This window comes from Diaphorina citri, unplaced genomic scaffold, assembly GCF_000475195.1.
Source record: "Diaphorina citri unplaced genomic scaffold, Diaci psyllid genome assembly version 1.1 scaffold731, whole genome shotgun sequence".
Taxonomy (NCBI): domain Eukaryota; kingdom Metazoa; phylum Arthropoda; class Insecta; order Hemiptera; family Psyllidae; genus Diaphorina; species Diaphorina citri.
In genome coordinates this window covers 119,173-144,320 of record NW_007378164.1, presented here as the reverse complement: position 1 = coordinate 144,320, position 25,148 = coordinate 119,173, and the positions used below count along the sequence as shown (strand labels likewise).

The window sequence follows — 25,148 nt, the reverse complement described above, 5'->3', positions numbered from 1 at the left end:
CCAGCTTAGTTAGCTTAGTTGGTAGTGCGTCTGCCTTGTAAGCGCTAGGCCGTGGGTTCGATTCCCGCCCGGGGCGGATTTTATCCTGATGGGATAATGTTCGTTCTCGGAACGGCTGGATTTCTCCTATCCTTCTCTCTTCGTCTTCCTTCCTTCTCTCTTCGATTTCGGGACGATAAGACCATAGCAGTTACAGTTCCCTCTGTCAAACCTCTTAAAAAAAAAAAGCTAGTTTATTTCTTATTCTATATTAAAAAAGCTGGTACTTGGAAGTATACCAGCCTGACATTTCCTTGCTAAAGAAACAGCAAAGGTTGAGTTAGTTAGCTTAGTTGGTAGTGCGTCTGCCTTGTATGCGCGGGTTCGATTTCCGCCCGGGGCGGATTTTATCCTGATGGGATAATGTTCGTTCTCGGAACGGCTGGCTTTTTCCTATCCTGTCTTCCTTCTCTCTTCGATTTCGGGACGATAAGACCATAGCAGTTACAGTTCCCTCTGTCAAACCTCTTAAAAAATAAAAAAAAAGCTAGTTTATTTCTTATTCTATATTAAAAAAGCTGGTACTTGGAACTGGCACAAACAAGCAGTGACCTGACCAGTGTTATTATAGGGTTAGGTTAAACACAAGAAGGAGTTTTTCTTTTCCATGGATGTGACTTCTGCGGTACTTGGAAGTTGGAACTGGCACAAACAAGCAGTGACCTGACCAGTGTTATTATAGGGTTAGGTTAAACACAAGAAGGAGTTTTTCTTTTCCATGGATGTGACTTCTGCATAATTACCAAAAAGCTCATAGTGAGATGAAATATTAAGAAGATATTTAGTACAACTGAGCTCTACACAATATCTGTGATAATGCATCAAAACCAATCAGAAGGTAAATAAAAACTACATCCCTATAGTTGCGTTCATGGAACCGTAGTGACCTGGAACTGACACACTGCAACAGAAGAAGAGACAGGTATTGTTATTAGAAACTTGTGACAAGAGTAACGATAGCTTTTGAAAGATGAAAATATTTCTTTCTTGAACCCATAGACTCACAAAGATGAGACTGCTGTGCTAAAGGGACATTTTAGTTCCATATGAACAGGATGAACAAGATATTCTATTCTATTCTCCCATACTATAAGAGGGGAGGTAAAAAAAGGGAAGAACAGAGCAAAGATCCACTTTCTGCCAAACGGTTGGTAAAGAAAACAGAAATTGAGCGGAAACTTATGACATGAACTCATGAACAGAAAGTGCGTCAAAGTGCTCATGTATCAAGAGTATGTACGACAATCGCTGCTGGTGGTTTCAATTTTTTGTATGTACTAGGTACAACTAGATTCTGGGTTTGGTTTCCTCCTGGGTCAAAATTTATCCTGAAAAGATATGTTTGTTCATTGAATGGCTGGCTTTCTCTTATCCTGTCCAGCTTCTCTCTTCTTTGAGATGATAGAATCTTCATTGTTACATTTCCCTTTGTCAAACCTCTTAAAAAAACCTTCCCAAAAATTTACCAGGAAACTTCGATTTAAAATTGTGCTCATGTTATTTTAATTCACAGTGACAGCTACAGGTGCTGTTTTGAACATAGTGCAGTACATATTAGTACGTGGTGATCTCATATCAAAACTAGAGTGGCCACTTGGTGCTGTTGTAGCCCAAGCATGTCATGCAAGCTCTGCTGCCATACATCTGTTTTATGATGATCCCGTAACTCAGTCTTATCTCAAGGATTTGGATAATATGCACAAGGTTATTCTAGAGGTAGGTAAAGTGAAAGGAAACTGTCATTTAGGTATAAAAAAAAAAAAAAGATCTGGTGTGAACATCACACAACTTTCCTTATCCTTTTGAATGATGCTTATTTGGGTTTAAATCTATTGTAACCTTAACTTTTACAATATCTCTAACCGTTTAGTCAGTATAGCTGAAAACCGCCAAAAAGCGGTCAAAAGCCACCAAAAAACGGCCAAAATATCGCCAACCGCAGCACCTATCTTAACAATAGTTTGCTACAAGCTAAACAGATTTTTAACAATAAATTTTCAAACTACTGTTATTAATCAGGTATCTACCAATATTGTTCTCATGTTAAAGGTACCACATGAACAGGAACTGTTGGCAGTAGAGAAAGCACTGTTGAGTAAAGAAATTAAGTTCAAGAAATGGATAGAGCAGCCAGAAAACTACCCAACCTGTATAGCTTTGAAGCCATATGTGAAAACAGATGTACAGAAGCTGCTGCGGAAATATAAAATGCTCAAGTGAAAAATCCTTTCCAATCTTGTCACTACATGATTATTGAAGGTAAGCTGTGTAGTACTCTTGGCATAGCTGTTGTAGGTATACAAGATCATTGTTGTGGTTGTGACAAAACTGTCAATCTTTACCAGAAACTAAACCAAGTGGTCAAGTTAAAAGAAAAATTAGCTCGGATGTCACAGGATTATATATTTACCAAGCTCTAATTAATTATCCAACCTCTTAGTATTCACTCCTCAGAACTCCTCAGCCATATGTGAAAACAGATGTACAGAAGCTGCTGCGGAAATATAAAATGCTCAAGTGAAAAATCCTTTCCAATCTTGTCACTACATGGTTATTGAAGGTAAGCTGTGTAGTACTCTTGGCAAAGCTGTTGTAGGTTGTAGGTATACAAGATCATTGTTTTGGTTGTGACAAAACTGTCAGTCTTTACCAGAAACTAAACCAAGTTAAAAGAAAAATTAGCTTGGATGTCACAGGATTATATTTACCATGCTCTAATTAATTATCCAACCTCTAAGTCTTCACTCCCCAGAACTCCTCAAAAATATTAACACAACATTTTAAAATTTCAAGTAGTTTCTTATTTCATGATTTATTACATTTATTATTTATTTAACAATGACTATTAACATAAACTGGGAGTATGTCACTCAGAAATCCATCATCTAAACTCTATTAGAACCTTTATTTTTCATAGATCAAAACTATGATTGAGAAATAATCATTGATATTGCAATGATTGAATATTTATCTGAATGACATAAACCTACATTTAAAACAAAATTTATAAAACAGTGACAATAATAAAGAATATAAAAATAAGTATGCTACCCCATTATTTACAAATAAATATTAACAAAGAAGTACATGGTTATGGTTTATTTGAACTTGAAATAAAGAAAACTGTGTCATGTTGAGTGCTCTTCACTGTTGATTATTACTTACTATCTAACTCGAGTTCTAATACATATAAAATGAATTTTAAAAATTGCCGCCGGGACAGCTATCTCACGTCGTCCGAGCTCATCTCAGCCCTGTTCATAAACACACCCTCTAGGGGTGAAATAAGGTATTTCTTAAGGTGTGTCCACACAGTCGACCTGCCGTCGATTTACATCAATTGATGTCGACTGAACCGTCCACACTGCCTCGATAACGTAGATTCACCTCGTCGATCGACGGCCGGTCGACTATGTTTCGACAACCCTTAAAATGTTATCTGGGCAATATAAACAATGTGTAATCTAATGATGACTATTTTGTGTTTCCAGGTTCTATGGGCAGGTCCCATAATGGGAGGAATAATAGCCGGCATGGTATACGAGTGTATCTTCAGTAAACAGAAGAGCATGAAACTCTGCACAGATGTCTTAGAAGCAGGTGAGTCCTAAATCCCTTCTTTTTCCAAATAGGTTTAAAACCTTGCCCTGTAGATTGTACAGATAGCCTGTAGAGTAGTGAGGACTCAGAAAGCAGTATAAAAACAAGATCTATTACAAGATCAGCAAAAATTATCCGAGAATTAATGCCCACATCAGAACAGTGGGTACATCGTGTACTGGTATTTGCGTAGGTGTAAGCGAGCAAGGATAGAGATTGTGACAGGCAGTAATCCGAAACTGAGGCTAGAGTTACTTGATGACAATATCAACAATGACCACACCATAATTAGTACCTACATACATAATTGAAAATCAGATAAAAGTATTATTTTAATCGAGACATAAATTAACTACAGATGTCATGTACACTGACGGTTTTTTTTTTTTTTTTTTATCTCTTTTTTTTCAATTCTACGTCCTAACTAACACTTTCTTGTGTGAATGTTCCTTTACTTACCTGATGTTAGTGTTACATGGTTCCAAGAACAGTTCAAGTAATATCAGATCCAAGTGTTTACTACTGCACCAGATATTTACAGGACAACAAAATAGGACCAAAAGCTTGAAACTTTCGCCCAGCACCAAAGCTATGAAAATTTGCTGACTACATTGATAACTTCCAAGTTCATATCAATTTCAGAGGTATGATGCCATCTAACTCAACACAAATAAAACTGTTGCTGAGGATGAGACAGGTGATGATGTCGGGGATCATTGATAGCTTCCAACTCCTTGCTGGTAGGTGTTGATTCTCTGGATCTATTAGCACCTCCACCAGGACTAACTTCTGGTCTGACATAAGGTGGATACATGGGTACCTCGTTGTATTGCAAGGGTTTCATACGCATAGGAACATTATGCTCTGCAGAGTCATTAGGTTTCAGCAGGATATCACAGTTTGGCTTCTCGTAGGATTTGAAACCCTCGGATTTCATATGATGATGGTGCGGGGGGTGATGTGACACTTCCTGCTCCATATTCTTCATAGTCTCATTATAATTTCTTTCCAAAGCTTTCAGATTACTCTCGTACGTTCTGTCTTGAGATTTCATGTGTTTGGTGGTAGGGTCGTGAGGTTTCATACTCTCATAGTTGCCACGAGTTTCATGATAACTAGGTGGTAGTTCTTGGCGTCGGCTTGCATAGAGAGATTCGCTACGAGGTGGTACTTTGAACGCGCTGTTCTCGCTCTTAGGATAGCTACGATGTGTGCTAGGATGATCCTCATAGTTTCCGTGACCTGTGTTCTCTTGACGTTCTTGTCGCTTGGATACGTAAATACTCTCTTTCTTGTCTCCATGGAGGTCAGGCTTGACAGCGTATGTTTGAGAATCATTACCAGCCTTCATAATGGTGTGACTAGGGGAGCTGCGGGAGTCGATGAAATTGCTTGGAGAGTTCCTAGATTCTGCTTTGACGACACCATAGCTTGGGTTTGGTTCTGACTTGATGATACCATAAGATTCAGACTTGACTACACTGTAGTTATTACGACCTGGTGGTTTGGTGCCGGAATCGCTATGCATGGAACCATAGCAAGAGTCTACAGTGTCAGGACGCCGGGTTTGAACCCCACCAGTGTTACTAGAATCTCCCTGGTAATTCCTCTGATTATCCTGTTGTTGCTGCTGTTGTTGTTGCTGTTGACGACGCGTATGCCCATAGATCGACTCCGATCTGAAAGCAAAACGACACAAAAAACTTGAACAATCGGTACGTTTTTATTTCCTAGAGGAATTGAGCTCTACTTCCTACCATCATACTCGACAATCAATAAGACACTCGTTCCCTCCAAAGTGTGGTGGACAAGAAAAAAATACACAGCAGGTAGTTTAAGTGGACGCGTGAATCTTACCTCTGTCTGGTTTGCATCTGCTTCTCCTCATTGGACGTATTGTTGCTGTTGGTGCCTCCCAGTCTCTTCTGATTCTGCTGGTTTTGATTGGCCGGGGCAAGATCCGAGTACAGGGATATCGCAGGGACCAGGGGTCCGGCTGGGGGAGGTAGGGGAGGGGGCAGCTGCAGGATATTCTGAGAGAGGGAAGGTGGTTTGGTGTACACAGATTGGGACCGCTTCAAATTAGCCCTGGTCAGCTGAGGAGACATGGTGTGCATGGATTTAGTGCCACCGTATAGACTCTCGGCGCGGTGGAGTTTGTACGAGGGGGAAGAATAGAGACTGGCGATTTCTGTGGGGAAAAGAGAACAAAAGGAAAACATTAGAAGAGGTAATAAAATTTAAAGAAAACATTAGAAGTAATAAATTTTATTGAATTTTATGGTGGTTATTGTTTAATGAATGGAGTGATCCGTTCACACTGCGTAAAAGGCTTAGCAGGCCACTCTGAGGCTCAAGTGTGAGGGTAAACAGCCCCAAAAAAGCTTGTACAAATCTACACTGCTTAAAAAAGAAGCTCAACAGTGCTACATGCCTAAGATTGGCCTTACTCTCGTAAAGTAATGGAATAGTAAAAGATAAGAGAAGTAATGGAATAAGTAATAGAAAGATTTGACGAGAAAGAAGAGGACATGGAAAGTAAGTAAGTAACTAACAGGAAAATTATTCTAGAATTCTTTCCCGTTTCCCAATGTTGCTTTCCTGTATTTCGACTTCAGGGTCACATATATTACGTAAGTTCTGTCTTTTTTTATATGACACTTCAGTAATAAAAACTTCTACCCACATGGGAATTTTGAAAGCTCAACAGTGCTACATGCCTAAGATTGGCCTTACTCTCGTAAAGTAATGGAATAGTAAAAGATAAGAGAAGTAATGGAATAAGTAGTAGAAAGATTTGATGAGAAAGAAGAGGACATGGAAAGTAAGTAAGTAACTACCAGGAAAATTATTCTAGAATTCTTTCCCGTTTCCCAATGTTGCTTTCCTGTATTTCGACTTCAGGGTCACATATATTACGTAAGTTCTGTCTTTTTTTATAGGACACTTCAGTAATAAAAACTTCTACCCACATGGGAATTTTGGTCTCCTACCTATAACTTTCACCCAAAAGGTTTTTTCCTGGTTTCTTGTTAAGCTGGGGTAACTTCCCTATGTAAGAAGGTAAATAAAACTAGGTACCTACCTCCTACCTATAACTTTCACCCAAAAGGTTTGTTCCTGGTTTCTTGTTAAACTGGGATAACTTCCCTATGTCTCTGGGTAAAAAAAAAAAAACTAGAAAGGTTCACAGAAGTCAGCCTAGTTATCCTGGATTCCTGGAGGGCAGTTTGCCTGCTTTGTATGTACGGAATTTTGATACGGCAATTTTATTGCTGATAAACAGTCGTATTTTTCCTCCACCATTGTTATTCTGTTACTGCTTTCTATTTCTTTTTCGTTCTGCACTATATTCCACCCATATGCATCATAATAACGTTGCATTGCTTTACGAAGTGAGTATGGCTTTTTCCATTTCTAAAGATTATTTATTTATTTAATCATAATCAACTCATGAATTTTTCGTGGTAAAGCAGAGAGCTTCTTCACGACTTTTGTGGGTATCACAGCTTTTCTAAGTGTCTCTTCGAGGCTACCCCAAACTTCAAGCACAGAGCCGAAAAAACATCGACCCCGCCGGGAATCGAACACGGAACATCCGGCTTGCAAGCCTAGTGTGTTAGCCACTCGGGCACGGAAGTTGCTTCCAAAGATCAATTGAGAGTTATTTACAGAGGGAAACTCTATCAATCAGAGTCTTGTCCCCATTATTCTAAAGATTATTTAAAAATTATTGTCAATGCCTTACCATTCGGATCCATGGTAGCGCGAAGGATGCTAGGTCCAGCCATACTGTCCATATGAGCTCCATAGGGTTTCATTGACATTCTTCTTCTCTCCTCATAATCTTCTTCGTCATCATTCACACTTGAGTTATCTGGAAATACAAAAGAGTTGGATTATTAATTAGACTGAGTAACTCGAGTTATTAACTGGTTATTAATCAATTTCTTTTCAGTAGCTCCGTGTGTAGATGGGCTTTTTTACGGCGATAAAGTCCACATTTCTGGTCTCACGATGATACCCTTAAGGTAGAAACACACTATCATCACGTGATGTAACAATCAATGAAGATTCTATCATCTCAAAGAAGAGAGAAGCTGGACAGGATAAGAGAAAGCCAGCCATTCAATGAACAAACATCTTTTTAGGATAAATTTTGACCCAGGAGGAAACCAAACCCGGAATCTAGTTGTACCTAGTACATACAAAGCAGGCAAATCCTTGAGATAAGAGGTTTGACAAAGGGAAATGTAACAATTAATGAAGATTCTATCATCTCAAAGAAGAGAGAAGCAGGACAGGATAAGAGAAAGCCAGTCCCCCCCAAAAAATACATTACTTTCTTTGGGGTGAAATAAAAGTTGAGAATGGCTGCTAGAGATGGTGTGCTGTGTTTCTTTGAAAATGCATTGATGGTGTATTGTTAAAATATTTCGATGACGTGTAGTATGTTGTTGAATAAGAAATAGTGTTTAGTAACTTACCCAATGATTATCCCATCTGTTCATCACAAACGAAGGCCCCAATGATCTGGCTGGGTTGAGGGAGGGCATCTGAAACATAACAATGATTTACATAATGAGCTTTAAGAAAACTTAATATGCTTTACCAAAACAAAAGTGATCTTTAAAAAAAAAAGTTAGACAGAGGGAACTGTAACTCCCGAAATCGTAGGGAGAAGGAAGACAGGATAGGAAAAAGTTAGCCGTTCCGAGAACGAACATTATCCCATCAGGATAAAATCCACCCCGGGCGGGAATCGAACCCGCGACCTAGCGCTTACAAGGCAGACACGCCACCAACCAAGCTAACTAGGCTGACACAAAAAGTGAAACTCTTCAGGTATAATCCAAGTGCATTCGGTGTTTCTCAGGTATAATAACTGATTCGGCGGACATCTGTTGCATACAAAAACAGGCAGCTGATACTTATTTGATGATGAGGCTGGTGATAAAAAGTTTTTCGGGTTGTTTATGATTTAGCCTCGGGATCAGGCGCACGCACGGAGTGGAGACCATTTAGGTGCTCCCTCGTGAAGTCAGCTGTCATCTGTGATTGTTCCTTCATTCCTTGTTATTTGGGTAAGTGAGCTAGTTTCTTCTGTTATGGATCTCTAGATCTGGTCCTTTCTATGTAGATCTGGTCCTTTCTATCATAGATGAGGGTTGTTTGTTCTTTTAAAATATCTTCAATAATAGTACATGTCCCAGACAGCATCAGTTTGTTACCTATTATTATTTATATAGGATTGGAGAGGTGTAGAACTGTTGAGTTGGGATTTGGATCTCCTTTCGATATGGGTGTTTTGCTTCTTCTGTTTTACGCTCTCTAGAGTAATTCCTCTGTCTTCTTCTTTTACTTTGTCTTTTCCCACTCAAGTGGTTTCGACATTTCGTGTTTGTGTTTTCCAAGCTGCTCGGTTCTAGGCCATCTGAAACATAACAATGATTTACATAATGAGCTTTAAGAAAACTTAATATGCTTTACCAAAACAAAAGTGATCTTTAAAAAAAAAAGTTAGACAGAGGGAACTGTAACTCCCGAAATCGTAGGGAGAAGGAAGACAGGATAGGAAAAAGTTAGCCGTTCCGAGAACGAACATTATCCCATCAGGATAAAATCCACCCCGGGCGGGAATCGAACCCGCGACCTAGCGCTTACAAGGCAGACACGCCACCAACCAAGCTAACTAGGCTGACACAAAAAGTGAAACTCTTCAGGTATAATCCAAGTGCATTCGGTGTTTCTCAGGTATAATAACTGATTCGGCGGACATCTGTTGCATACAAAAACAGGCAGCTGATACTTATTTGATGATGAGGCTGGTGATAAAAAGTTTTTCGGGTTGTTTATGATTTAGCCTCGGGATCAGGCGCACGCACGGAGTGGAGGCCATTTAGGTGCTCCCTCGTGAAGTCAGCTGTCATCTGTGATTGTTCCTTCATTCCTTGTTATTTGGGTAAGTGAGCTAGTTTCTTCTGTTATGGATCTCTAGATCTGGTCCTTTCTATGTAGATCTGGTCCTTTCTATCATAGATGAGGGTTGTTTGTTCTTTTAAAATTTCTTCAATAATAGTACGAGTCCCAGACAGCATCAGTTTGTTACCTATTATTATTTATATAGGATTGGAGAGGTGTAGAACTGTTGAGTTGGGATTTGGATCTCCTTTCCATATGGGTGTTTTGCTTCTTCTGTTTTACGCTCTCTAGAGTCTAGAGTAATTCCTCTGTCTTCTTCCTTTACTTTGTCTTTTCCCACTCAAGTGGTTTCGACATTTCGTGTTTGTGTTTTCCAAGCTGCTCGGTTCTAGGTGATGCGGCAATCCAAGTTTTTCTCCTTCAAATCTCATTTGATCAAAGAAGATTTGATACAATAATTCCTCTGTATTACTAATAAATTATTAAAGTTCTTTTTACTTTTAACATCAAATGCACTTCTCAACTACCGTGTTGAGCATTGTGCTTCCAATACACCCAAACAAGATCATAATACCCCACAGCAGAAACTTAACTCTTCTTGTTTTTAACTACCTTAAATGCTGACGTTTGGAGTCCATTTTTAATTGGAAATTTATAACGCTGTCTGGTTGGATATACCCGTAATACCCAACACACGTCCTGCCACTTATAACAGTACTCCTGGGCTTCCAAGTCTAAAGAGCAACCTAATCTTGCCTTGGGGCGAAATTACATTCAACGTAATGTTGTTTCAAAATTTAAAATTGATGTTTTTAGAAATTTTTAAAATTGATGTTTTTAGGTCCTAATTGAAACATTAAAATGTGGTTTAAGGGGGAAAATGTCATTCAGCAGATAATGTCGTTTATTTCAAGTCATAAAATGAAAAAAATGTATCAGTACCAGTTAAATATGGGATTTTTTTTTTACATATGCGGGTCTTTAGTTCAGCTCTGGACTTTTTATTTGTATTGCATAGCGTGCGGTATTTTGAGTAACACCGAGCCATTTGAGTCTAGCAGACCCTGTATGCAAATACCAGCTATTCAGTGAAATAGAAATCTTTCCTAAACTCCTGATAAAAAGCAATAAGGAATAGGTTATTATTTTGTATTCGGGTCCAACATTTTTATTATGTCATGATTGCAAGGGGGATTGAACACAGTAACAATATGAATAGAAAGATATATTGTGTAGAGAGGAGCTCTCTGTAGGAACGCAGGTATAAGGAGCATATCAGGAGAGACATTAGGGCTTTGGGATGTCGCCTAACTAAGGACCCCACCCGAACCACCAAGTTGCGGAAAAAAAATCAAAAATTCGAATTTCCCGCCAACTTTACACGCAAAAAGGCCGACGATGGCCCTGTTCATAACCACGGCCAGAGGGAATAATAATGTAGCTGCCACTCTGGTCTATCTTTTGTTGTGTTGGTGGAATAATGGATGAATCTTAACTAAAATTCCAAAGCAGGATTTGGATTTGACCCCTCAACCTCCGTGTCAAAATTTGACTATAATCGGCCGTCCTGACATCTTTGGTCTTAATGACAGCTCTTCCACCCAACTTATGTTTTGGATAAGCTCGATTTGTATGCAGGAATATTGAGAGGAATATCAAGTGATTAATGGATGCAAGCCCTGGCATGTGTTTTGATGAGATTGATTGGAATTTTGGAGAATGTTTCTAGCATTTTGACGCCTGTCGAGATGAGTGTTGGTAATGTTGTTAAATATGTTTGGAACATTATCGATAGATCAGCCATACTCAACCTGCGGTCCGCTATTCGGTGAGGCCCTAGGTTAATGCCAGTAAAATATGGCCCAACATGTGTAGATTCACCTCGGCACCAATCCAGTTACAAACCATACTCGACGGTGCCTAACTTTAGTTCTTCAGATCTCAAGAGGGACCTTTACTGATTTATTTTTCGATCTACGGCCCGCTTGAAGTTTGAAATCCTCAAATATGGGCCCACGGCCCCCCCAAAAAATACATTACTTTCTTTGGGGTGAAATAAAAGTTGAGAATGGCTGCTAGAGATGGTGTGCTGTGTTTCTTTGAAAATGCATTGATGGTGTATTGTTAAAATATTTCGATGACGTGTAGTATGTTGTTGAATAAGAAATAGTGTTTAGTAACTTACCCAATGATTATCCCATCTGTTCATCACAAACGAAGGCCCCAATGATCTGGCTGGGTTGAGGGAGGGCATCTGAAACATAACAATGATTTACATAATGAGCTTTAAGAAAACTTAATATGCTTTACCAAAACAAAAGTGATCTTTAAGTAATGATACGCAATTGATTTCAAGGTGCAGATCGAGTTTATTCAGGAGATAATTTCGACCTAACCCCTGAATTGTAACTATCGATATGGCCAGAGCAATGTGAGTCCGAAGATCCAACCCGTTTTTCAAGATTATTCAGGTCGTTGGATTTTTCGTCCAAAAAACAAACAACAAAACTAGCTCTCTTATCTTGGATCACATCTCTTGTTTTAGGATGGTACTCGCAATCTTTAAGCCATCTCTCAAATCAGCCGCGAGCAATGAGTGGTCCAATCCTTGTAAGGCAATAGGTTGGGCTCCCCTGAATCCTGATTGAATTATAATAGTCATGAAATGTGCTTCACCACTCCATCTATCTGCACTTCCTGCCCAAGCTTTGTATGCGTTAGGATCTTCTCTTGATATGAGCAGTTTATCTTTCATCAGAAGCAGCTTTTGTCGTTCATTTAATCATTTGTTTTGATTATTTTAATTAAGATGATAAAAACATTGCCAGGTACTTCCTGGAGGGTTATGTTGAATGCTGTTTTGGAGATGGACCATTCCAATTATTTCTTTCTTAGCTCTTTTTGGTGGAAGCCGTGGAAGCACTCTTTTTCAAGTTCTGTAAGTTTCAAGTCCTAAATATCCGTATTGAATTGAGAATAAGCATATGAGTATCTTCAATTACTGAAGAAACCGTACGAGTAATATTTTTAAATTAATGGTAGTCATCTTGGATATGAGATTCTCTTACCTATTCATTATTTTTGTTTCACTAGATTTGATTTTGATGACGGATCAGTTTTGAACAAATTGTTGAGACCCTCTTTAATTTGTCTACCAATGTGTAGTTGTTTATTAGCTCTTCTTATCATGTAAGTCAGGAATTTCTCCGATTCTATGAATCCTACACTTCATGTAAAACGTAAAACCCTATTATTACTTGTAGATTAGAGAACCTATTTCTTTACACTCGACTCTCGACAGTATAAGTGGTATTCATCTTGAAACTTTTTTATTTACAGGAATGAAACTTCAATAATAAAGGGGTAAAAATCACCCCTAGAGCTAAACGGCAACTATGTAACAAATAAAGGTTCCATTTAATTTTTATCATTTGGGGGCATAGACACTTTAGGCAGCCTATATATAATTTGAACATTTTTCGACTAACGTAGGTACGTACTTTTCAATAATGGATATGGAATTTAAGAGTCCCAATTTTTATTCCATTGTACATTTCACGTTTTGGGTCCTTCGGTCTTTCAAAAGAATTAATGGCTATCTTTCAAGAGGTCCTTATGGTGACTATTGTGCTTCACACACTACAAACGTACAAACTACCCAAATAATAACCAAAACTCCAATGAATTGGATCAATAAAATAATTCCAAGATCGAAAGAATTTCGAAGAGATCAAACAGTGCCGCCATCATGGCCCTAAGAAATCAGGATTGCTGCCCCAAGAATGTTATATTCCTGAAATTTTAAATATCACTAAAAAGGTTCGCTGCTGGCAACCCTGAGACCTGAGTCCCTGAGACTTCTACTACTAGTGTTGGCACTTTAAATGACCTAAGAGATTCCTTTCTGCTGAAATCGCTTAAGATGGGCTTGGACACAGGCCTAAATTGCTTCTAATGATTTCCCACTTACCGAAACCAGGCCACAGGCAAAGTACGCAGATCCGAGACAGCTGGTGGTGCCAAACCAAGTGTTGGTGCTGTTCATCGAGACGAAATAGGCGAACACCACCACGAATGTGAGCACAAACTCGATGCCGAATCTCTCCCATTGCGTCAGATGTGCGGGTAGTTGAGCCAAAGTTGCGTTCATGGAACCGTAGTGACCTGGAACTGACACACTGCAACAGAAGAAGAAGAGACAGGTATTGTTATTAGAAACTTGTGACAAGGAGTAATGATAGCTTTTGAAAGATGAAAATATTTCTTTCTTGAACCCATAGACTCACAAAGATGAGACTGCTGGGGTAAAGGGACATTTTAGTTCCATATGAGCAGGATGAACAAGGTATTCTATTCTACTCTCCTATACTATAAGAGGGGAGGTAAAAAAGGGAAGAACAGAGCAAAGATCCACTTTCTGCCAAACGGTTGGTAAAGAAAACGGAAATTGAGCGGAAACTTATGACATGAACAGAAAGTGCGTCAAAGTGCTCATGTATCAAGAGTATGTACGATACTCGCTGTTGGTGGTTTCAATTTCAATGCAAATTGGATTCTAGGATTTCTAGGTGTTATTTGAACAGAATCCATAGTGAATGGATTTTGGATAATAGAAAACAAATTATGATCAGGCTCTCCCATCCTGTCTGGGCCTAAAACGCAGGACATACTGGGCAGTGATTTATGATTGTCGATTTTTACTAGCAGGTCCTAGCCTTAAATGGCCATAAATTTCTAGGTGTTATTTGAACAGAATCCATAGTGAATGGATTTTGGATAATAGAAAACAAATTATGATCAGGCTCTCCCATCCTGTCTAGGCCTAAAACGCAGGACATACTGTGCAGTGATTTATGATTGTCGATTTTTACTAGCAGGTCCTAGCCTTAAATGGCCATACACTACACCTATAAGTATTACAGAAATCCCCATACGGTTTACAATACACCTCCAGTGTTATACGAAACTATACCCAAGATATTATACGCTTGGTCTTGTGAACACGTCAGTACGATTAATTTTGTGTGTACCTAATGATGCATATGATGGGAGAATTTGGTTCTCACATAACTTTGAACGCACGGTATTTCATGCTTAAAATAATATTTGAGAACATGAGCATAAAAATGTAAAAAATATTGGGTGATTTATTTTCCCACAAACTCAATCCGCCCCAGTCCAATTGGGCCCAAATAGGAGCCTTGAAGGCGACCTTTTTTTTTCATTCACACAACTTAAGTACTTAACATTTTAATAATTTGTTATTTACAAAAAAAAAGACCCGAACTATGGATTATGGACAAAACTTCTTAGCTCTTAGGATAGGTATTTGATATTAAGAGGTTCTTTTTCTTACCAAAGTCTTGGGTATTTCGAATTCAAATAAGAGGTTCTTTTTTTTACCAAAGGGTCCTCATTAGTTTTTACAAAGTTTACATATTATAATGTAGAATGTAGATACATATTTAAATAAAAAAACATGAATTAGATTAATAAACACACGAGTCTGACTGCAGTCAGGTCGTCAGGTGCTCGTAGAAATATTCCCACATCTACACACGACTACGCTTACGGGAGCGTAACGAGGAAAACAATAACAAAGTACAGGTGATCTGCACAGCTCAATGTTTGCTCCAGGGCGAATTTCTTTGCTGAAAGTTCCGCGGTTGTCTGGCTCAAAGTAGGTACTTAATTAAGCGAATTGAATCGAATTTTTAAGCGTGTTGCTAATGTAAACACTTTCTTGTGTGGTTTTGGGAAGACTTTCTTTTGATTTGGCAACACGCAACAACCTACCGAGGTAGGTATGTTTTCATAGAGATGGGTGGCATGAAATACCAAAGCCAATCTCACTGTGTTTCTAAATTAATAAAGATTTTGGTATCCTGTCCTAAAGACCAAATATTTTGTTCAGATATGTCTTATGGAGATATTAAAAGTGGACTATAGCCGTATGCACAGCCTTCACAGTGGGTACTCTCATTAAGGAGATTTTTTTCTTTCTTTTTTTAGTACTACAAAAAGACTGAAATAGTTTGACGTGCTGTGCTGCACTAACTAATATGGATGAAGCTCTAAGCTCTATGAAATGAACACTTTTATTTAGCGTGCAGTAAAAGTTACGCTGTCAAACTTTCTTGACTTGGCGGGCGGAGCGCTCCTTAATAAAATGTTTACATCAATTTCGTAACATGCCTACATTGCCTACGATTTAGGCAAGAAAAAGTAACTAAAAACAACACGAAATGGTTCAGCTGCATCGGTATTTTCCTGAAATAATTAGGACAGGATACACCTGGCTGTGTTGTGCTTGGTTGACCTCAGTGCTCCTCTGTCTTATGGTAATATAAAAGAAGGGGTGAAGAACGCTGCTTGTGCATTCGGATACTTTAATTACACCTTCACAAGGTTTGTTATAATTTTATGAGCTTGTGTGAGGAATAGTTTGAGGATGTGCCCTTAGTTCTGGATTATCCCATTCTTGAAGATATTGGCCCTCCATTAGACATCGTATATCAAGGGTACATTAGGAGAGGTTTAGTGACTAAATTATGTACTTAAGGAGTTTGAAGGACACTTTCTCAATTGACTCTGCCTAGTTAATATTGTTTTGACGAGGAAAATCTGGAAGGTACTTTACTTGCAATGTCTATCGAAGGACTCTAAGGTACCAAATAATATGAACGGTAGATACAGACAGAATGCGCACTGGGTACTTTCCTCAGGATAATGGTTACTTATCTGAGAGTATCTAGACACTAAACACACACCATGGATTATAATTTTTCCCAAGAATCTTGGGAGACATGGGAAACAAAACGTTCGCCACAATATTTCAAACAAATGAGTTTCCTCAAACTATGCTGGAGGACAAAACACTTGTACAAGAGTATATCCACCCCCAACTACTTCGTAAACGCGAGTGTGTGAATGAGACATTGAGATTCTACCCAACTCATACTACACGGATCACGGATTTTAATAGCAAATGAGTACATGTGAATGACTGGGATTGTACCCACCCCCATCGCTATTATTAGCGATATATAGTGTATGAAGTATGAAAGGGATTTCCCTGAAGCACTTGTCATGATGTCAGGTCACCGAGATATCGTGGGAACAAGTGCTGAAACTAAATACTTGGAAACACACAGGGATTCATGAAATGTACGAAAATATCAAGAGGTGTTGAATGTTGTTAATGGGGTCGTAAGTATTTTATACTAGGGAGCGCGGTAGCGCCCCGCCCCGCCAAGCCAAAAAGTTTGATGGGTTTACAGCTTCCCCTTTAGAAAACTTCACCTCACACCACTACAAATTCAATGTATTTACCTTACAATCGGAATAGAAAATTCAAATAGGCATATGGTATGATTGGTATCTAAGTATCTGGTTTGGTGCTTCCCCCAGAACGGCCTTTGAATGGGGAGCGAAGAATCGCCTTTCCTGGATACCTTGGGAGCTGGATCTCCTTATAGGCCTTTTCCTTCAGAGCTTATTTTTATTATTATTATTACTTTTTTTAAAAAAAAAAGAGGTGTTTGCTAGAGGAAACTTGTAACTGCTATGGTCTTATCGTCCCGAAATCGAAGAGAGAAGGAGTACAGAATAGGAGAAAGCCAGCCGCTCCGAGAACGAACCTTATCTGTTTAGGATAGAATCCGCCTCGGGTGGGAATCGAACCCGCGACCTAGCGCTTACAAGGCAGACGCACTACCCTCCAAGCTAACTAGGCTGGTAAACTAAATACTTGGAAACACACAGGGATTCATGAAATGTACGAAAATATCAAGAGGTGTTGAATGTTGTTAATGGGGTCGTAATAATTATAAGATGAAGTTGAAGAACTTGAACCTTGCACCGAGTGTATTATTCAATGAACATTGTATAATATGAGACCTGTACGGAGATAGTTTTTAAAGGCTTCTTTTCTTGTCTCCTACCTGTTCTATTTTTGTAGTCCAGTTTCCGTGATAACTGGTTTTCAGGTCTTGTTGAGTAATAATCGAGGGTTAATTTTTCCACAGGTCGTCTTTACCCTTTGTCTTAAGACCCACTGTAGACGAGTTGGCAATATGGAGTAATATTTATTCGAGAACACCTATAACTACGTATGCACATGGCACATACTGATAGGTACTGTTGAATCTAGTCAACAGAGCTTGTTGAGTAATAATCGAGGGTTAATTTTTCCACAGGTCGTCTTTACCCTTTGTCTTAAGACCCACTGTAGACGAGTTGGCAATATGAACTATATGAAGTAATATTTATTCGAGAACACCTATAACTACGTACGTATGCACATGGCACATACTGATAGGTACTGTTGAATCTAGTCTTCTAGTCAACAGAAGATGAGGGCAAAACTGACGATCATAATGAAAAATGTGTTACGCACCATTATTTTTCTTTGCCAAAAACTTTTTGTCACTATCAAAAGCCTTTCAAAAAAGCAACAAAAAAATCTAATCTACATACATAAGCGCTCTCGAAAGCAAAGGGTTAGAAGGACCGATACGACGATGTAGCATTTGTGTGTGAACTTTTGTGTTTTTTAGGGGGCAACCTTCGCCACAAGTTGCATAACAGAAGGTGAAGATGTGAAAACGTCATCCCTAGGGGGGTGGCGTGCAAGATGCAATGTGGACCCATAATGATGCATTTGTTCGCGGTATCTCGCACTCCCCTTGTATCTATTCAAACTCCCCACCCCTTGTCTTCCCACTTGAGTTTTTTTTATCACTTGTACTGGGTGAACCATGGACGACTGGAAGTTTGCTCCAGATCATGAGCTTTTTAACAAACTTCTAGAGTTATACGAATAAAAATTGATTTTATTATCATAGAGTTTTTTCTGAGGTTGGAAATACCATTCATAAATAACCAAAGTTGAACAACATTGAAGTAGGGTGAATACTAACAAATAACAGCAAGAGTCCCCTTGTCTTCCCACTTGAGTTTTTTTTATCACTTGTACTGGGTGAACCATGGACGACTGGAAGTTTGCTCCAGATCATGAGCTTTTGATTTTATTATCATAGAGTTTTTTCTGAGGTTGGAAATACCATTAATAAATAACCAAAGTTGACCAACATTGAAGTAGGGTGAATACTAACAAATCACAGCAAGAGTTTCGGCACAAAAGATGGTGTCAGTTCAACTTCTTAAAGTTCGTATGAAAGATAATCACCACGTTTTGGTGCCCTACCGTGTCAACTTGGCGACGAATATTTTTAATTGGCCTACAAATCTACATTCTTTGTAACTAAAACCTCAACAACAGCTCCCTTCATTTTTCAACTTCAAAACCACCCTGTATATTCAATGAATGAGCCCCCCTTTCTAGTTTTTTGATTTTTATTATCAAATTCAATCAAGTGCAATTGGTTTGATCAAATCGGTCTCTTTTTATTATTGTGTAATAAATATGTGTTTTATTGAATATTTACATTTGATTTGAATACAGCGGACACAGCACTTGCTGATCTTGTTAGAGATGTACTTGTTTTTTATCACATAAATCAGAAATCTTGTTTAACCTCGTAGTGAGGTCGGGTCTAATCTTCTATTCATTGATTTTCAGAGAACAGGTGACAACTGGCGTTTTCATGAAAAAATGCACGAAAGTTTTGCATATCTTGGGATTGTGGTTAATTTATTGCTGTGATCTATGAATGGTTCAAGATAATCTTCTATTCATTGATTTTCAGAGAACAGGTGACAACTGGCGTTTTCATGAAAAAATGCACGAAAGTTTTGCATATCTTGGGATTTTGGTTAATTTATTGCTGTGATCTATGAATGGTGCAAGGCGATTCGTCCGATGAACACTGATGGTGTCTCTTCTCAGATTTAGTCCCAACAAATTTGGATCTATGTTAAATAACTCAGATTAGTGGATCCTGGATAATGGACAGCAAGTGCTAGTTTTCACAAACCCCGGACTAGACAAGAGAAACAAAACAGTAATTGGCCAATTACCTTCATAATTGAGATTGTGAACAATGCACTCGGATCTGAAATCTTTAAACCCATTCTTGAACATGGTGCGGGCAGATGTTGTTCTAAGCTCAGGATTTTCGGTCCTCCATATTGATTACAGGAAAAGGGTCAGGTACCGGAGAAGTTTTGGTTTCCTTTTCATCATGAAACACGTGTTGGTGTTGAGCAGCTTGTGTCCTGTGACGTCACACGCGGTAGCTCTTTTATTCCATAGTCCTGGCTCACTTTTGAGTTTCACTTTCAATTTTTGATATCCCTGTCAAAAGCTCCGTGGTCTTCCGCATCAACAGAGGTATGATGACAATGCTATTTTGGTTGTAAAGATCCAAAACGAAATCTGTATCATAAAAGCTGCAAAAAAGGAGATTTTCTTCTAATTTTGTCGAGATTTTAAGGATGGTTTTTGCAGAGAGTTGCCGAATCTTCTGTATTTCAGAAATTGGGACATTTGGTGATACAACAGACACTTAATTCTAAGCAAATATTCAATAATGATATTACTATCACATTCCTTGAACCCAGATGACTTCAGTTTGTAAACATTGAACCACTAGTACTGAAAGGACATTCCCCGTAGGACGCACGACAGATGTAAGTACTCAAAAGGTTTTCTATCCTAAATCCTGATGATCTTTTCAGAAATGGTTTTGTATAAATCTTCCGATTCTTTTTTCTGGTAAAAAAGGAGAACTCAAAAGAATCAGGTATGCAGCTGCGCGCCATCTTGAAAATATTATTGCGAGGGTGAAAACGACCCGAAAAGATTCTGAAAAGATCTTGGGGTTCGGAGGAGGGTGATGTACCGAATTCCTTTGTGTGTGGATTTCCAACAGTATTTTGTAGCTAATAAAAATATAATGAAAATTTTGTTCAGATATTGGGATCGATAGAGCACGCAGAGATATATCATATTCGTAATCTTGAATGATGAGTTTGCAGCAGTGACCTTGGATTGTAACAAAATCTGCTTCAATGAATCGAAACTTAATGAACTAAAAGTAATTCACATTTTTTGGTGACCTTGGGAATTTTTGCTGGAAATATTTTTGTAAACACTTCATCAGCAAAAACATATGTTTATAAACCGTATAAGAATTAGGAGCAGTAAAAGTAGGTAATAGCCCAACCGAACAAGTTTTAAATTTTAATTTTAAACATTCTCAACATTTTCTTCCATGACGTTCAATGAAAATCGACCTCTTTTTATCACGCTTGCTTTTCACAGTGACAACAGAGATCAAGAGATCATTGTGGTAGGAAGGGGGTGATAATTTTTTTACGTGCTCACCCCCTCACCCTCATGATCATAACACATGTGCCAAGTTTCTTCCCCACCCTTTCTTTTCCAGGCTATCATAATCGCCCTAGTTACTGTTTCATTAACTTTCGATAGAAATCATATTATTAACCAACCCCCCATACAGGATCAACAAAAAAGCACAGACTCTGAAACTCTCGTGACCACAATCTTTACCTTTGGAAATCCTCTCAGGAGATGAATTTCCACATTCCCAAAGGGGTTTTTAGATATCCGAAGAGATCTGGAAAAAATCGCACGAACATCAAATTTCAATTCGCGACGATTAACTTTCGATAGAAATCATATTATTAACCAACCCCCCATACAGGATCAACAAAAAAGCACAGACTCTGAAACTCTCGTGACCACAGTCTTTACCTTTGGAAATCCTCTCAGGAGATGAATTTCCACATTCCCAAAGGGGTTTTCAGATATCCGAAGAGATCTGGAAAAATTCGCACGAACATCAAATTTCAATTCGCGACAATCTCTCTTTGAAATTTCAGAACTTGGAATCTTCAAAGCTGAACCAGTGGAAATGCACCAAGATCGGCAATAAACACAACTAATATATGAAGGACTTTCTTACGTCTACACAACGTTTATTGGAAAATCGGATATTGAAGACCAACAGGCATATATGGTGTCTTGTCAAAGAAACTGCGTCAAGCATGTGGTTGTCACCCCATTTTCTACATATAAGAAAAGGTGTCATCATTCAGCAAACTCTCTATGTCCCTGTCCCTGTATACATTTTCGTCATTAGGACTTTCTTACGTCTACACAACGTTTATTGGAAAATCGGATATTGAAGACCAACAGGCATATATGGTGTCTTGTCAAAGAAACTGCATCAAGCATGTGGTTGTCACCCCATTTTCTATAAGAAAAGGTGTCATAATTCAGCAAACTCTCTATGTCCCTGTATACATTTTCGTCATGATCATTTTCATCCCCTCGCTAACTCTTTCATGAGAACCTGTACACATTTCGTGTCAAGTGTTTCAGGAAAAGTAATGGTCCGGTCATATTTTGCTGCCATAAAGTTTTCCTTCGGATGATGTATCCTATGGTTACTCTGCCTGCAGCTCTTTTTCTTTCTGAATGGGTGTCATAATGATGCGGTTTTGTTTTTCAATTGTTTAAAATTGAAATATTTTTTAATAAAAACGTCAAGTTTGTAGAAAATATGTAGGATGTGGTAGAGCTCGCAGATGAGAATATGCTCGCTTTTGACTTTTACTTTTGTCAGATTTAGGCATATGTGACCAATTTGTTGAATTGATCTGTTAAAAAACAGCAAAGTCTTACAAAAATGCGAAATATGAGTTTCTCCTGATTAAAAAAATACTTTATAATAAAATATTTCATTCACTTCATGAAGGAACTTGAAATAAGTACACCTTCTGTAGAAGTTTCCTCTTTGCAAATATGAAGGGTGTGGTAGAGCTCGCAGATGAGAATATGCTCGCTTTGGACTTTTACTTTTGTCAGATTTAGGCATATGTGACCAATTTGTTGAATTGATCTGTTAAAAAAAACAGCAAAGTATTACAAAAATGCGAAATATGAGTTTCTCCTGATTAAAAAAATACTTTATAGTAAAATATTTCACTTCATGAAGGAACTTGAAATAAGTACACCTTCTGTAGAAGTTTCCTCTTTGTAGACATAAGGTAATGGCGGAAAAACTATCGCCTTTCGTCCAGAAAAAGTATCCCTGTTGTCCAGTTTCTATTGGATTCATACACTCGTTAACTATATCGATGATTTTTAAACTTTCATAATTCTAGGGCCCCACAACAGTTGGATCTCTACAACAGTGTTCTGCTTTGTGTTATAATGTGATAGAGAATCTCTAATAGCTGTGTTGATATTCTCGTGTTATTATCATCATATCTTATCGGGTGAGGACATTAGGACAAGGAATCTCTTTCAGTCTACTGATCCTACCCAAATACCCAGACGAGTTCCAAGATACCAAAACTTGTGAAGACCCATATGTTCCGCCTGTTAGACCTAAATGTCCCTATTATGTACACTTACTAACAATATGATTTAATATCGTCTTTCTGTGACCGGACTAGGTTTTAACATATTGCAGTAATATTAGTCATTTTTATGCCAGATTTGAGAATTTTACAATTTATAAACTAGTGAGTTTGGTGTCCTTATAAAACACACAAAAAACTCCGGGCACCATATTTTAGTCCATTCTCTTCTTCTTATTTCGCGCTAGTTATTTACTAAGTATTCTTCAATCACGCATTTTACGATCGTAGGAACCAATATTGAAAAAGCTCAACACACTCTATCTTTAGGGACCCACGGGAATTCAGAAGTGGAAGGATCAAAAACCAAGACCTTCTGGTACTCCGGTAATGAAAGTGCTCGTGGAATGGTTGGGTGCAGGGTGCCAGCAGAAGAGAGCAGGTGGTAGGCACTCTCGGATCTGAGACTTGAGGTCCCAAATAGTAATTGAGGCAAGCAGCTGCTTACTGTTGCCACAGAGGAAACCTCTTCGGTAACGAACCATCGAGGTCTTGTAAATTTCTCTTTTGGTAACCAACCTCTTCTAAGCTTTATTTATTATTATTTTTCATTTATTTATTTTTATTTTAGCTGGTAGAGGCGTTTATTTTCAAGTTAAGGTACTAAGATTGTGGACAGTCCAGGATTTGCACTACCTTTTAGGGCAATTTAGGGGATGAGTTGAGGATACCATCATTTTGGACGTTAACGATTCCGATGTAAAGAGGGAGAATGTCAAGACTTTAGTGGATGTGCCAAAACTACCAATCATTTTTTTTTCTAGCGGTTCGTAGATTTACGAGGAAACCAAATGGATTTTACGCTCTCGTGTAAATCAATGAGGCTGTGAGGAATTTCTCTCCTTGTGGTTTGTGTTTCCTGTTTTGTGTATTTGAAAATCTCTTGACTTTTCCACCACATTTTTGGGTATTCATAGTTTTTTTCTAGCGAAATCCATTTTGGAAGTTTTGCTTTTCAGAATCAGCTAATTTGATTCTTTTTTCTGTTTCAGTGATTTGATTGTGAGTTGTGGAAAATTCTCAAAACTGTTGGCCCGAATTTTGTGATGGGGTGCCTCTTTATTGTCTGGATGATCTCAATTATTTGAATCTCACATTGGCCAAATGGATCCAGATTTGGAAACGGTCAGTGGAAAGCATGCTTTTTTAACGTTATCATTCTAATCCATTTCAACTTTGAATGCCCATTGTGAACCATTGAGGCTTGAAATTATAGAAGTCAATTTTTCACTCTACACAATAGATCTTTTTCTTGTTGATTTTCTTATTAAACCTATAAAGTTTTTAATAATGGATTTATCCAGTTACTAAAGAACCCAAAAACAAAAAAAAAAAAAAAAATGTAAATACCACATACCTACCCAATAACATCGCCAGATCGAACAAAATATTTGACCAATAATAAAAGTTAATATCGAAGACGTTCATAGCTTCATAGTGATTGAAAGTAGAGAAGATTCCCATAGGTAGCAGATTTTTCCCACGCTGTGGCTAAGATCAAGACTACATATCTTATTGACTATTATAAAAGATATTCCCATCCTCACCTAGTCATACAGGGTGACCGTAAATTACGAGTCGAAGTTTTGTGACTTGGATATTGGACTTCTTAAGATGGAAATTTCCTTTGAGGGAAGTAGAAGAAATTGAGAAAAGTATCCACGGAGCTGTGGCACATAGAAAGTCAAGACCAAATTGGGAAATGGGAAAATTGACTTTTAAGGGCCCAATTTTTTCAGCCTACCAAACTGTCCCTGCAGATACCTATTCGGCTCTTGGAATTCTCCCAGGGTTTCAAAATTACTTACCTATATTTAATTTTTTTCCTTCCTCTTTTTTCCTTCCTTTACGAATGTCAATTTGAGTTCTTCAATCGATTAAAAGAATTGAAAATGATTCCCTCAAAGGGTTAACTCTGTCAAAGGGATAATGAATTTCTTCTGTCATCGAAGAACATGGGACTTGTTAATGGTACAGTGAAGACGAGATATGCACCATGTTAAGTTAAACATGAACATGATCTTTTCTGACGTAATAAATTAAATTATAGTCCCCAGTGAACTATTGCATGGGTGCCTAGATAAACTCCAGTCACATTCATGGTTAATTACTATATGTACTGTTAATTGGGTCTTACTATTTGTCTTGGGAGTGCAGTTTCAAGTCTGGAGGGATTCAATTATTTTGAATTAAATGACCACAGACTTTGTTGTGCTCTAGTGCTCTTTGTATTT

General features: G+C 38.2%; 2 protein-coding genes across 3 annotated transcripts in view; one reads left to right on the top strand and one right to left on the bottom strand.

The window, feature by feature from the left end:
- Positions 1-665: 665 nt before the first annotated feature.
- Positions 666-24,156, top strand: LOC103511603 (putative peptidyl-tRNA hydrolase PTRHD1). Of its 2 annotated transcripts, none has more exons than XR_003392181.1 (4): positions 666-877; positions 1,553-1,755; positions 2,089-2,334; positions 2,636-3,093. XR_003392181.1 is itself a non-coding variant. In XM_026825329.1 (4 exons), the coding sequence occupies exons 1-3, from the start codon at positions 856-858 to the stop codon at positions 2,257-2,259; spliced, it is 396 nt and encodes a 131-aa protein (XP_026681130.1). In that variant the 5' UTR covers positions 666-855; the 3' UTR covers positions 2,260-2,298; positions 23,907-24,156. The 2 variants fall into 2 exon arrangements, 1 of the variants encoding a protein (XP_026681130.1); XM_026825329.1 differs by lacking the exon at positions 2,636-3,093 and adding an exon at positions 23,907-24,156 and having other exon boundaries at positions 2,089-2,298.
- The window catches only part of LOC103511614 (neurogenic protein big brain), a 29,254-nt gene continuing 8,122 nt past the window's right edge, over positions 4,017-25,148 (bottom strand). The window contains exons 7-12 of the mRNA XM_026825327.1: positions 13,532-13,739; positions 11,747-11,815; positions 8,123-8,195; positions 7,388-7,516; positions 5,497-5,830; positions 4,017-5,318 (exon numbers count right to left, since the gene is read on the bottom strand). Of these exons, the coding sequence (XP_026681128.1) occupies positions 4,301-5,318; positions 5,497-5,830; positions 7,388-7,516; positions 8,123-8,195; positions 11,747-11,815; positions 13,532-13,739 (1,831 nt within the window). The 3' untranslated portion in view covers positions 4,017-4,300. The remainder of the gene's footprint in view (positions 5,319-5,496; positions 5,831-7,387; positions 7,517-8,122; positions 8,196-11,746; positions 11,816-13,531; positions 13,740-25,148) is intronic.

Coding starts and splice junctions, on each gene's coding strand:
- LOC103511603 (XM_026825329.1), top strand. CDS start 856: ATGCATCAAAACCAATCAGAAG. Junction 878..1,552: donor GCATCAAAACCAATCAGAAG/GTAAATAAAAAC, acceptor TTTAATTCACAG/TGACAGCTACAGGTGCTGTT. Junction 1,756..2,088: donor TGCACAAGGTTATTCTAGAG/GTAGGTAAAGTG, acceptor CTCATGTTAAAG/GTACCACATGAACAGGAACT.